The sequence below is a fragment of the Diprion similis genome, chromosome 8 (genome assembly GCF_021155765.1).
Source record: "Diprion similis isolate iyDipSimi1 chromosome 8, iyDipSimi1.1, whole genome shotgun sequence".
Lineage (NCBI taxonomy): Eukaryota > Metazoa > Arthropoda > Insecta > Hymenoptera > Diprionidae > Diprion > Diprion similis.
The window spans coordinates 10,941,458-10,955,905 of NC_060112.1; the positions used below are offsets into that span (position 1 = coordinate 10,941,458).

General features: G+C 35.8%; 1 protein-coding gene across 4 annotated transcripts in view; it reads right to left on the reverse strand.

Annotated features, from left to right (window-relative positions):
* The window catches only part of LOC124409643 (maternal protein pumilio-like), a 99,748-nt gene that overhangs the window by 41,386 nt on the left and 43,914 nt on the right, over positions 1-14,448 (reverse strand). For 3 of the 4 annotated variants that reach the window (XM_046887396.1, XM_046887394.1, XM_046887397.1), the window contains one exon: positions 2,522-2,903. In XM_046887396.1, the coding sequence (XP_046743352.1) occupies positions 2,522-2,903 (382 nt within the window). The remainder of the gene's footprint in view (positions 1-2,521; positions 2,904-14,448) is intronic. The other variant, XM_046887395.1, reaches the window with a different exon arrangement.

A 14,448-nucleotide genomic window follows, 5' to 3' on the forward strand; every position in this document is an offset into this window, starting at 1 on the left:
TTCAATATCATGCGAAAGAAAAGAAGCCGAACGAGATCGCAAAGCACGTTTCGCTGTGAAAAGGGACGAGCTTTGCGACTCTTGAAGCATACAATGCATGTAATCTAGAATTCGAAGGGACTGTGAGCGGAGACCGAGTGAACCTGGATTACATGGTTTGTTGTTAAAAGATAGAGGGGAGGGGGGAGAGGGAGGAGGAGAAAGAGAAAGCTTTGAACCTCTCTGACAAGTGAGTTAAAAATAAATTTTTAATAGCCAGGGGAATTTGAAAAATTGGAAAAGTCTTTGTTCTCAGATATTACAGGATGCCTTTGACTTTTACTCCCCCTTTTTTTCATCGAGATTACTCAGATCGCAGCGTGAGTAAAAGAAGATCAACTCTACCAGCGAACGCAGAAACTGTAAGTTGAGTAGCTCATTAGCGCCCGCCCGCACACTTAAAAATAACCCTACCTTCAAATTAACACTAGTAAGAGATTCTTCGTAGCATTTTCCTTCACAACCAGCGAGTTCCAGTTTGTTTGAAATATTCATCCGCATAATTTCAACTATTGACTCGAAGTCAAACGCTTCAAGTAAAACAAATTCTTTAAGGTGTATGAAACGTATCCGACGTTATGTAAATGGATCTGATATTTCTACCAAAATAAATGCGTATTTTTCCACTTAATTCTCTGATTATTCTTTTTCTATTTCTTATTTCTTTTGTCGACTTTTCTACTATAAATACGCGACATTTTGCGTTCTTCAACAACAATATCAAAAGGGTATTCTGAAAGATTCCTAGGTATAAAACAGTTTCAGAGTTATAAGTTTGAAAATAATTCAATTCGCTAGAAATTCTATGGGTAAATGTACATTTTTTCTGGCTAAGAGATATTTTTATTCTACTAGAAAAGTAGTGTGGCAACTCGAAACTAGAGAAAGGAATGCTGCTGCAACATTAATTGTCTGAATTCTTTGGGTGCAGCATTTATTGCCAAAATAAATGTAGCTAGTCTTTCCAGTATACGCTGATATTTAATTTGGAAATTTTTACGAAATTCGAAATGTCAGAGTTGAAATCCAGTCACTGGTCGACTAATGCGTGCGAGTATTTACGCTGTTTAATTTTTCATCCAAAAAACACACGCCGAATGGTTGGTGAATTAAATTTCAATTAAATATTACACCTACAATTTTTTCAAATGAATTTAAAAAAAAAACAGATTGACCTGATTTGAAAATACGTCGTTATTTGTTCTCCCCTGGGATCGCATCGTGTATTTCGTTTTCCCAAAGTGACATTTATAGTTGACATTTCCGCGGTTCTCAGAAAGTACTGTAGCATATTATGCCATGCCGAAAATTCAGTTATTATTCAAATTATTGGGTAAAAATTGAATTCACGATGCCAGTATTAAAAATTATGTCAAAATTTGTTGTCAAGGTTCGCAAACTATTCAATCATTGCTGTGATCATGAATGATAGCAAAAATTTTCATTTTAGTTCCATCATTGAATGCTATTCAAACTTAGTGTCCAAATTATACAATCGCAGCAACTCCTGATTTTTACTAGATTGATAAGGGATTAGCCACTAATCAGTTTGCGTGTACACCAAATTCAAAATTGCACAATTTCAAGTAATTTCAAACGATTTTAAAGTTTTCAGGAAATCCAAATAATCTTATACAATTTTACACAGGATTGAATACAATGTCGGGAACATCGCGTGAGTTCAGAGGATATTAAAAGATTTCACGGAGTTGAAAATAGTAATGTTAACGTAACGGAACACTGAGGAAAAATTCCTATTTTTTAATTTTCCAAGTACTTTGAAGAAGTTGGGGGTTTTCAAAGATATGAATACCTTTCTAGAGAAAAATCATGCTAAATTCTGGTTTCAACGCCAATTGCCGTACTGAAGTTAACGCATCGTTAAGACTGCATAGTTTTCCAATATTTCCATCAAGTAGCGACCCAGTTAAAAATTTGGATAAAAAGACGTACACATACTCAAAACTATCAAAACTGCCAAGCATACCGAAAGAAAAGGGTGAAGCTAGGTAACCGAGGGCGCATGTGCGATTTAATTGAACTTTACAAGTCGTCGAAACCGCACCGCGGCAATATTTTCGTCGGCAAGTCGACGGGGGGGGTGGGGGGGGGTGGGGGGTGGGGGGTGTCATGCGACGTCAAACCCTCCCGCGTCAAGTGGTTAATTGAAATTAGATAGCTCCGATGACTGGTGCCAGTCATCACTATCATTAGCCCCTCAACGAGAAAAAGTTCGCCAAACCTTTTCAAATGACTCTTTACATCAACTATTTTCGCATAAAATTCGCACCGTCAACATAACCTCTATAAACCAACGGTTAGTTCGACAGCTGAAACTTGAGTTGGTAAGCCTGTAGAAAATGGCGACAAAGCTTGCGCATGCGCGTCCGAACGGTAAACCACCAGCCAAGTTCCGCCGTTCCGCCGTTCCTTTTATCTGTGAAAAATTATAGTTCGAGAATAGCGTGTTTAAAAGGCTTACCTGGACGTCGAAATGCGTCGCTGTGTCCTGCGGCTGGGGCGGGCCTTGTTGTTGCTGTTGCTGCTGCTGTTGCTGTTGCTGAGGAGGCGGACCCTGCTGAGGTGGTGGGCCCTGGGCGCTGAACAATTGAGCGGCGTGAGAATGTGGATGAGGTAAGTGGTGAGCCGGGGGAGCCTGATGGTGCTGGAGGTGAGGGGCTGGACCGAACGCCGTCATGAAGTGCTCCTCGGTACCGACGACGTCGATCCCCTGTTTGAGGAGCACGACGCCTCCAGCCCCCGTCGACACAGCGAGGGTAGCAGATACATTTTTCTGGAAGTCCTCCTCCCCTGGCGAAGGCTGTCTGCTACCCGGCGTACGACTGTGAACCGAATAAAAATATCTACGGGTTATAGTATCGCGAAATTTATCACTTGCGATTATTCTCTCGTACGTACGGATGTTGGTGATAATTTGTTAGCGCGTGATTTTGTGGTATGTGGATTAAATAGAGGCGAATATTCAAAACTCCGAAGTTACCAACCCTAAGTATGCGGTGAACACTTCACGACATATACGTAGGTTGGTAACGTTCGTAGTTTTGACCAATCGGAACTTTGACCCGCGGGGGTAAATTGACTGTACAAAAAGGCATTTTTTTTTCCATCGCTCGATGAAAGATCACGGGTTTAACAGACCGAAGTTTCCCGCTTCTCCGACCATCGTTTCACCGGGGAAATGAACCTTACTGACTCATTATTGACTTTAAAGAACATAGTCATATATACATGCGTAAAAGAAATAAAGGTATGCGGCTTATGACGTCACTTGAACATCATAATATTGTAATATCGCAACCAGTGTCTTCGTAATCATCGTCGTGATAAAGAAAAAAAAAAGTGTCAGATTATTCGATACGAAGTATTGTTGGTGTAGAATAAGGATAACGGACTCTGACGCGCATTACAGGTGATTATGCAACAATGTAATTAAGAAAATTTATCTGGATAGAAAGATACCGCCTAGGTAGATAACCGATGATGAGGTATGCCACGAATCTTACGCATCGCGCAGCTTTTCTCTTAGACAGATATCCAAGGCCGTATTTATTCTTACCGGTTGTTTTTTTTTGTCTTTTCCTTTCTCATGCACATTTCTATGAAATCGCATTAGTTTTACAATTAACCAGACGCGCAATAATTTTTGTGCATTCAATTTTCAAGTCAACGGAATTTTGTATAAAAAGGTCAAAATGGGTGACACAGATGAAATGTTAAGAGTTCGAGGCATTCTTAACAGCAAACCACGAATATATTAGTGAGTCAAATTTAAGAGGGGAACAAATGCCTACTTAATGAGAATTATCACTGAAGAATCTCATTGACGAAAATGACATTGCAGTCAATTTTTTCCATCATTCAACACAACTTGCTGTATAAATTGTAGCGAATCGGTAATTCACGGGGGCAATCATCATAATGTAACTAATTTGTTCACATTTCCGCTAACATATTCTGGGAAAGGGGAGGATATTTAATAATACGTTATATGTAAGTACAGGGTTAATTTTTAACGAATCATTACTCAAGACAATTCAATTAATTCTCCAGGCATATATATTTATTTTTGAACTTGCATCTTTCAAAATCTTAAGAAAAACATTAAAATTCGTATTTTGAAATATTTATTTCTCTCTACGAGGAGAAAGTTATTAAATACGATCGAACAATAGAAGTTTACCACAACGGTATGACGTACGGTAAAAGAAAACTGTAAGAAGAAAAAAAGAAATAACAAAATATCTGTCTACGTATGACCCGTAAGTTGCAAACCGGTTAGCAAACCCGAAGATAGTGAAGTGAGAGAAATCGATTCGTAATGTATTATATATACTAATATACAAGTATTGTTATGGAGGTCAATCTTACGAAAAATTCGAAGTGGCCGAATCGGGTTTCGCATTTGGTGCCGGGAAAGAAACGCATAGCATTGAGGAGCCTCGCGTATATGCAAATTGTAATCGACCAGCAGCCTGCAGCTGCCCGCAAGTCAAGTGAGAGTAAAACGAGAAACTATACAATATTATTCAACGATGACGACGATACTTCTCGGATAAAATATCCACTTTTATCTAGGACGCCGTATATACACGTATAATATAGATGCATGGGTATATACAATATACATATACGTACAATCCAATATGTACGTAGGTACCACCTGGTAGGTATTTATAATACATGGGTAAGGAAAAATGACGGTTGAATAAGTTTTGCGTTCAAGATAGGGGGGAAAAAAATGTGATAAAAAAAAAAAAGGAAAAAAAAACAGTAGTGTGACGACGAAGCAAGAAAAAAAAGCTTGTGAAAATAGCACCGTAAATTGATAATAATAATATTGTAACATGATGGCGCACGGAGAATTAATCAATAATAAGAAGAAAAGAAAAAAGTTTTCTCGTACACAGGTAAAAAGGTGAATCCGTCAATTTCTCTTTCGGAAAATGGAGCAAAGCTTTGCTGTTGTTGTTTTTATTTTCATCTTTACAAATTTCTTTATTCACTTTGAATTGTTCAAACAATCAACCTTACTGACTATACGACGTCATGCAAGGCAACCCAGCTAGGTTCGTTCGTACGTTCTTTCACCAGTGTTACAGCCACGCTCGAAGAACACTTTAATTTTCTGGGCTTTGATTACGCGAGACAATTATTTCAGCTTCTGATTCCTGTCTTACAGCACCCTGTGACTTTTTTCAACGCCTCGTAGCGGTGACAATTTTAGAAACTTTGAAAGCGTGACGTGACACTTCGCAATACTCTATGTATACCGAAAGGAAACGGTGAAACTTTGCAGATTTAGTATCCGACTGCGCATGGCCGAGCTTTGTCGAGTTTTCACGCAGGCTGGCCACCTTAAATCTCACCTGTAAAACGCGGCTTATGGAGATTTCAAGTCATGATAATCGTAAATTTTCCAAATTTTTCCTTGTTGACTGAATGATGACGACTGATGACTGCTACGCGTCATCAGGACAAAATAATTCTAATTCACCACTTAACGGGGGAGAGTTTGACCTCCAAAAAAACCATTTCGAGTAGATTGGTTTCCCTGCATCCTTGCAGCCGAAAATAACGATGAATAACGAAAAAAAAAAAAATCATTCTCTCTTTTTTTTTTTACACTAATTTTGCACCGAGTGACAAATCTTCGGACATTATTTATTTGATGATTATACACGTTTGCACACATCATTTGCATCCTTTTATTATTGATTCTATATAAAGAAAGTGACGTCGGAGCTGACTGACCGACCACCACCCGCAATATGCTTAAATGTCAGGGACCTTCGAGAGATTTGTTCCCACCGTTCCGCTACGTGGCTCCCGATCTCCCAACAACGTCGAAAGTATTGCCTATATATGCAGAATAGGAGAGGTTTTATTAACATTCCATAGCTGATTAATATACTACAGGTATGCGTACCCGATACATAAGCGTATGTGAGTCACCGATACAGCAATTTTTAGCAAAACCGGATTATCTTCGACAGCCTGAGTGAATACTATTAATAGGACTCTTGCAACTGAGGTAAAAATGAAGAACAATACAATTTTGTTGAAGAAACGAAGGACTAGATTCACGAATTAGTTATCACTAATTTCGTAGCGATAATCTTTCCCTGTGTAATTGAATAATTTTTTAATGTATCAATCTTGAAGTTAAACAAGCTTTAATTTTTGCTTCCGTTTAAGTTATTTTCGAGGAGTTCATCGTGAGCAAACAGTAAGAAGGAAGACTTTGAGCTCGCATATCTACGTAACCTGCATCAATGTGGCTTTCAGAATTCAAAGCTCAACATTACCCTATCTTGCTATGTTTATTATTGGCCTCTCTTTGAAGTGAAGAAACAGATGGTGCCTATCGCATGGTGAAACAAAGTCCGAGTGTGAGATTTTCCATTTTTAACCGTGAACACCTTTCTCAAGAATAATACAAAAAATTCAAAATCATTCTACGTAGTGTAACAACTCAAAAGACAGATTTTACTCGCGTTAAAATCGGAGGGAGGAGTTGCCAGTGCGATCTGCGCGACTGGTAGTCCACGAGATAAGTCCGTCAACTTAGAAATTCAAATTTTCATTGACATTACAAAAATTTTTTACAAGATTTAGATAATGACAAATTTTAGACAACTAGTTAAATTTTTGTTCAAGTGACATTATACTTAATAATGAGAACCTGGAATTTGGGAAGTAATTTTACACCTAAGAACAACAAAGCTACACTTCATTTCTAATTAAGTTTATCGTTCAACAGCGCACACCAATCACTGTCTAAATCCTAGTAACGTTTACGAAAAAGTTATTTTGCTCAAGATACAAGTTGCGCGTTGACTAAAAAGCCTGGTAAAAAAAAAAACAAGCAAAATTGAATCCGGCTCTCTCTCTCTTTTTCTGTCTCTATTTCCATATAAATTTAAACAATAAACTATTGAAATAAAACTCTTCAAACACTCTTACTTGCGCCGATAATACTTTGACGTGTCGATAAACTGTAGTATATATCTATATGGTAATAAGCATAGTTTTAATGCAGTTTTAACACAGGCTCTCCACAGAATATGGAAAAAAGAAAAAATTAGCCAAGTTGAAAAAAAAAAAAAAATGCTAGCCGTAAACAAAATAGTCGGCATTTTTCATATTGACAAACTCGAATAAATTGCGTTAGCACCGGTTTTATTGCGCAATCAATAATTTTAGCTATAACGTTTGTTCGAAGCAAAAACTGGCATAAAAATTAATTACCACGCTGTGTATCAATCGTCGCAGGCAGTTTCAACCCGACCCTCACAATTTTTAATTTCACTTTCTTGTTAGTATGTTGTTGCGTGTAAAAAAACATGATTCGCAAGGTTTCAATTTAGATTAAGGGGAGACAAGGGTCTGAGATACCAAAAAAAGCATATTTTTGTGATTTTTTTTACAGAGTACATTATTTATTAATATTTTTTAACTTATTGTACATCATTAGGAATTATTCTAAGAATATTCTGCGACATTTTCATAAAAAAATATTGAAGATCCAGCGAGTGGTAGTGGCGAGAAACGAGTAATTTCAAAAAAAAGTTTCCATGTCAAAATTTCTCGAAAACCTTCGAACCGATTTCGCCTAAACTTTCACATTTCGTTTACATACTAAATACTAGTTTCTGAACGAAAGATTTTTTTTTTTTTTCAATTACAACTTATTTTTCGATTAAACAAAAAGAGCAAATCAAAGTTTAAATCATAGTTCTTTGATTGCACCTTCACCAAAAATTCAAAAATGAATATTTTGTTAATTCTTTCGTTCAAATTCAAGATAAACTTATATACTAAATAAATCCTTTTGTTTTTTAATTTCAGATCAAGCAATCATGAGTTATCCTGACTACCGCATGGAAACTTTTGTTTGAGGTGACTCGATCCCCACCACTACCACTGGCTGAATTTTAAATATTTTTTTACCAAGATTTAGCAGAATATTTTTAGAATAATTCTTAATAATGTACAATAAGTTTAAAAATATTAATAAATAAGGTACTCTGTGAGAAAAATCACAAAAATATTTTATTTTTTGGTATCTCAGATCCCTGTCCCCCCTGAAAGAAAAAATTACCTCTAAACAAGAAAAAGGATTTGACCAATTTACCAAATATGGCAAAATAAATGTGATTCGATCCAATAAAGTAATAAAAAAAAAAAACATTTTTTCCGCCATGTTTCATCACCACATTTGGTAAACTCAACATGCTTTTTCTTAGCATCTAGTGATCGTAAGCTTCGCGAAATCATTAAGGTGGGCCACAATAGACTCGAAAGAAATTAGCGTAGTAAATCCCTTGTAAAGAGATAAAAATTTCTAGCCTATAGATCGGAGCATATCGATTTATAAAGAATTCAAGTAATTTGATTAAAAAAGTTGACCAAGCAAATAAAAAAAAAAAAGTTCGGAACTTTGCTGTTCCGTGTTCAAATTGCGACGGACGGATTGAATCCCACTAATCTTCATTGTTGCTTGCTCCGTTTTATTCGAATTTCCTTAATCAAAATGGACTCGCTTTTATCCCGCAAAAAAAAAAGAAAGAAACTACAGATACACGCCAACTTCTACTCTAGGTTCGAAAATCTGTTATTTTTTGTTTTTTTTTTATTTATTTATTTATTCCCCAAAGAATTTACCGCGCTCGAGTTTCGTTGAAATAAATTGTGTTTAACAAAGATTTCGCCAATTCAGGTATTACTGTAAAAAAAAAAAAAGCTCGCTGTTCTCATTCAATTGAAACTTTGCTAATCGTCTTTTTGCGATGCTGCGATTTAACAGCTACAGTGACACAACACAGCCCACAAGATAATGAAATCGAAAATGACGAGGGTCACGGCGACATTGAAATTGTATGGAATGTCCCAGATCGTGCAAGTTGTTACAAAGCTAAAAAGAATAAATGAAAGTTCCAATTTGTGTAAGGAGAAGCGTCTACCACCACTCTATAACATATATCGATGATTTCGCTCCTTGTTTAATTACCGCCGTTGCCGCACTATTAAAGGCACACGACCCTGCATACCTGAATCCCAACATACGACATCACGGTTATCAAGCAGCTTACGCAATAGAGAATTCGTGTCGATCGATCAGTGGGTTATATATGCTGTGGGCTACAGCCTCGTAGGCATGTAAAGATTTACCATCGTTCGTATAAATATTCTTCTTTCTCTCTCTTTTTTCTTCTTTTGTTTTTATCTTGCATAACTCCACGTTAGGTGATCGACGCGAGTGAAGTAATAGTTGGCTATGATGTGAATTATATACCCTCATAAACTGCGGTACCGGGTATATAAAATACTGCATTACACATGTGAACATATTAATATAACACGGAAGGAAATTGAACGGTAAAATAGCCGCGCAAACAGGAGCCTAAAACAATCCGTTACACGGTTAATTTTTTTTTTTTTGTTTTTTTTTTGTTTTTATTCACCGTTTTATTTATGCCAGCAAGAGGAACACACCGAGGGAGGAACAAATTGAGGTTGGAAACAGTGAGTTAACGGCTCTTCTATTATTTCGAACAGAGTTACGTAATTCGCGTTGTGTATCTAGCGCGATGTTTCGCTGTCAGGTGTATATTATTCATTAATCAAAGAGGTATAGAGTCGGAGTTGCGAGATTAATTATTGCCGTTAATCGGCAATCGTGCCGGTGTACCGTATTATCATTGATCAAATAGAAAATACGAGACACAGCTTATTGTTAGTGAAGAACTAAAACATCTTATTGTTAGTCGAAAAATTTACATGTTCTGAAAATATTCAAACGTTTTATTCGAATGGTGGATATAATCGATAACTACGTTATGTAGTTATAGAGATGATTGAGAGGTCGAAGCAGGAAGTCCTGCACACATTTATTACATAGAGGTAATATACTCGGCGCCGTTCAAATTTATGAGACATTATAATATTCAACCTCGGCATGCTCCGTCAATTTATGGATGCAAGCGGGAACCCCGAATCCCCGTATTCCCGGAATACTTGAATCGGTAGTGCCAAAGGTAGACACGCTGCTTATTACGCGACTGTGAAATTGAAATTACAATTATTCCTAGTTACGCATGTTCGACATCCATTCCGAATCTTTGCTATGGATCTAAAGTTATGACTGCAAAAAATCGAGAGACGCAACACTTCGCTTTTACCTTTCAGATACTATAGTTTTCTAATCCAATTCCGGTGGCAAATATACGAGATATTGTATTGCTGCCAAAACCGTAATTGATAAATTATAAATTGCATATGTAATTAGTAGTTAAAATTTATAATTAATTACATATTGTATAACTTAAAGCAGCGTCAAATACTTTTCCTGCACCGATAAAATGAATATAGACAAATTTCTGACATTCAGTTTTTTAAACCACGAACAAAGCTGTGAAATATCTACTTGCAATTTTTTTTTTTTTTTTACGAAATCATGAATTTTTCTTACTTCGCAAAACTTTGTGAAAATTGGTACAAGTTTTTTTTTCCTTCATTAATTGCATAAACGAGGTTGAAGCTGTGGATACATATAAGAAATAAATAAGAAATATCCTTTATATATATAAGATAATAATTTTACAAGTTACACTTTGGAATACAAGAAGGGCAATTTATAAATGTCAAGCAAGCATGTCTCGCCAGTTTTAGCAGAAGAGAATAGCAAAAAGTTTGCCTCCAACTATATTATCTCATTTATGATTTGAATCCTTTCACTGAGGATTGGACAAAACTTTCGAACGCAACGGTTAAATGCATTCGCAACTACGGGTCGCCGTTCAATTATACGTGCTTTTAGTGTAATAATATTTATATTAAGAAATTTTACTTAGTTTATAAGAATCGATGCTACAATTTATTTCTCATTCGCATAAAGAAATTCCATACACGACAGCATTAAAATTTTTCCCACATTTCGAATTTACTTTTCTCCCAATTCTAAGGTTTCAAAAATTACAGATAAGAAAAAAAAATTATTTCCTAAGAAATAAAATGAATTTTAAATTTGTAGACACAAAAGGAATGAAAAAAAAAAAAAAAATAGAAAAATCAGAAGTACAACCACGACGACTGAATCGATCGTATTACGGTATTGATGTACGCATTAACCTAATTGCAACGAATACTGTCGCATACTATATATAGGAAGAGAAGAGAAAAAAAAAAATTAATTAGTCATGTATAAAAGCTGTTTTAAAATACGCTGCGAAGATCATATAAACCATGTATATAATAAATTCTGACATCAAATTCCAAACCATGAGTAGAGCTCAAACGAATTCGATTGAAATCAATTAGCAAACTCCCGCGAGGTTAATTCACTCACTTATGCATAAAGAAATAATTCAATCGTGACTATAAATAGGTTAAAATAAAATGCCTAAATAAAAATAAAAAATATATTACAATATAAAATGTATGAATATAAAAAGAATTTCTAATACTAATATCGTTCAGAATATATGGATAAAAATGAAGTTTCTTTCGTTAATATTGTTTAAATTGTAATATATATCTCATTCTCGAATCATGGTCAATCGATCTTGCAACATAATCAATGATCATAAAGAAATAAGATATTAATTTAAATCAACGCCACCTGTATCGAACAGATTTCACGCCTCAGTAGAAGAGAAAGAAAAAATTACGAAAATTCGTCACCTCAAATGAATTGTCGGTTGATTAAAACGCAGTATCGATACATACGTGCAATCGTGTCACTATTCCGGATACTAATGTCTTATGGATGAACCTCTCTTTTTCTTCTCTCGTGATAATTCATAGTTATATAATTGAAAAGGACAGTGTGAATCGTAGCATTTCGACTTTCATAAACGGCATAATAGCGTCGATACTTCTTTATATATCTACCAACATATATACAGTTGCAATAACAGTTCCTATAACAGTTGCAATGTAACTATAGTCGGTTACGTGAACGCGGTAGGTGAATTATTGAAACTTTTACCCAACTCGTCACTTCTTCTTCTTCTTCATCCGTTCCTTTCTTTCTTCCTTTCAACAACTTAGCTTACTTACTCGCAAGGGTTTCGAGACTTTCGAATAATGACTGTGGTTAACCATCGTCATCTCTACCTCGATCTCCTGTAGCAAAAAGATTTGTCTCGAAAACCGGTGACTTGAAAAGAAACTAGCCTCACAGTCATCGTTGTTGCCACGTTTAGAGACTCGCATTAAACGGTCGTTAAAGTGCCAAACAAAGAAGTACCAAAGTCTACTGACACCTGCACATATTCGTAAAACGCGACAGCTTCGTTATACTCTATGCACAATTGCGTACGACATGTGTTCCCGTACATCCAAAATTCTCCCCCTTCTTTTCCCTCGCCGTAAAGAGAGAGAGAGAAAAAAAAAAGCATCCATCTTATTACTACACGTATTTCCTTTTCATTTTTAGACGACTATTTCGAGCGGAATTTTTTTTTTTTTTTTTGTTTTGTTTTTCCGTAAACCCGTCGTGCGCCAGAGCAACGCGCGGAAAAAAGATGCGAGAGACAAAATGGGGAGACGACAAAAGTCGCCGCAATCTTACGAAGGGGTTGAAAAAATGAGGAGGGTTCCAACAAAAGGTGGAGGGGTAGTAGACATAACGTAGAGCCTGGTACAGTCTGGGATAAGAAACAATCGACACTTGTGACATGGATGATATACGCACACCTTACATACATGCATATAACATTATATAAACATAAGAGTGTATTATATACCGATGCAATAACAGGATTTAAAAGCACCTTTATTTTCTAACAGCTTTTTTTTCCTTCCTTTTTTCCTTCTTCTAAATACTAAACGAAGCTGGAGAGAATTCCCCGGGTTTTTAGCCGTAGACTGTGTATCATCGGACCGTTTCGGGTTAGCGCAATGAAAGTTGTTAGCAAACTAAAATTATAATTATTATTTAAATGAGTAAAAGCACAGGTCGTTACTTTTACAACTTCGAGTAAAAATCTTAAGTGTACTTAAGGATGAATTATAAGTACGATTGATTGATGTTGAACTGATTAATCATTTAATCGTGTTTAAATACTTTACAATATGGCTGATACTGTAATATCCAGCCCAAAATGAGGAATAAAAAAGACTGCGAATAGCCACGGTTCGTTAAATCTACTATGTAAAAAAGAAATGTAAAAAGTTAATGACGCAAAATCTCGCGAGATTCGTGGAATAATAAAGCCAAAAGATAAGGAAAGTATAACCATCGAATTCGGCATAACTTCATGGCTAGCACGAAGGGGTGAAATTTTTGCTCCAAGTTATTCATCATATTTTTTGTTAAATTTTTCAAGTACACAGGTGAATGAACGAAGAAATATGAAACGTTCCTATCGTGTCTAAGTGCCATTAACGAATGATAATTTTTTTTTTTCATCTCATGTGTGCAGATACACACGTACCTAGACGTATATTTATGTACATACCTACATTATAATTCCCTATCTATATACATTAACAAACGTATATGTAAAAGCATTGATTTCGTTTTATTTGCGGTTTAAATTTTTCTTTGCATTATATATATATACACGCAGTCGACGGTATACAAATTTCTCTTTCGAGATTTCTTTTGAAGTCACACAACACAATGCATAGCTGCATATATATATATATGTATATAATATATCGATGAATATGTGCGATTTTTTTCTCAGTTATTGGCATAATGTTAGTGTAACACGCCACAAAGTAGTTGGTGCGATTCACGCGTTAAAGAGTCATTTTAGCTCATATTATTATTATTATCATTATTATTGCTGTTGTTGTTGTTGTTATTATTATTCCTGTACGTTATAATACACATATGTATAGGTACTATATTGACTATAAGGTACATATATCGGATCGACATTTCACTATTTAACGCTAATGATTTCTCTGCCTTGAGAAATTGCGTAGCTGTATAATATTTTTATTCGTTTCTAAACACCGTCGTGCATTGATATCTTCCATTATAGCGCAATGTAACAACACTATATATGCAATGAGTGATACATGAACGCGTCGACTTTCCCAGAATCCTGCGAAACTTCATCGTTAATGATATGAAAATATGTATACATACACGTTTCAACAAATCGTGTTTAAAGTGTATGAATAAAAGAAAAGATAAAAGAATTGTGAGAATAGTTAATGTCGTAAGAAGGTAAGCGACCAGAGAGAGAGAGAGAGAGAGAGAGAGAGAGAGAGAAAGAGAGTGAGAGGAAAGGAGGGAGAAAAAGAAAACACACACGAAGACATACCGAAGTGCCAAAGTTTAGCAGGGATTACGCTTCAACGGTGATTTATTACACGTACAACAACGAATCTACGATCAAAAAAACGATGTGCCACTTACAGCTGCAATTT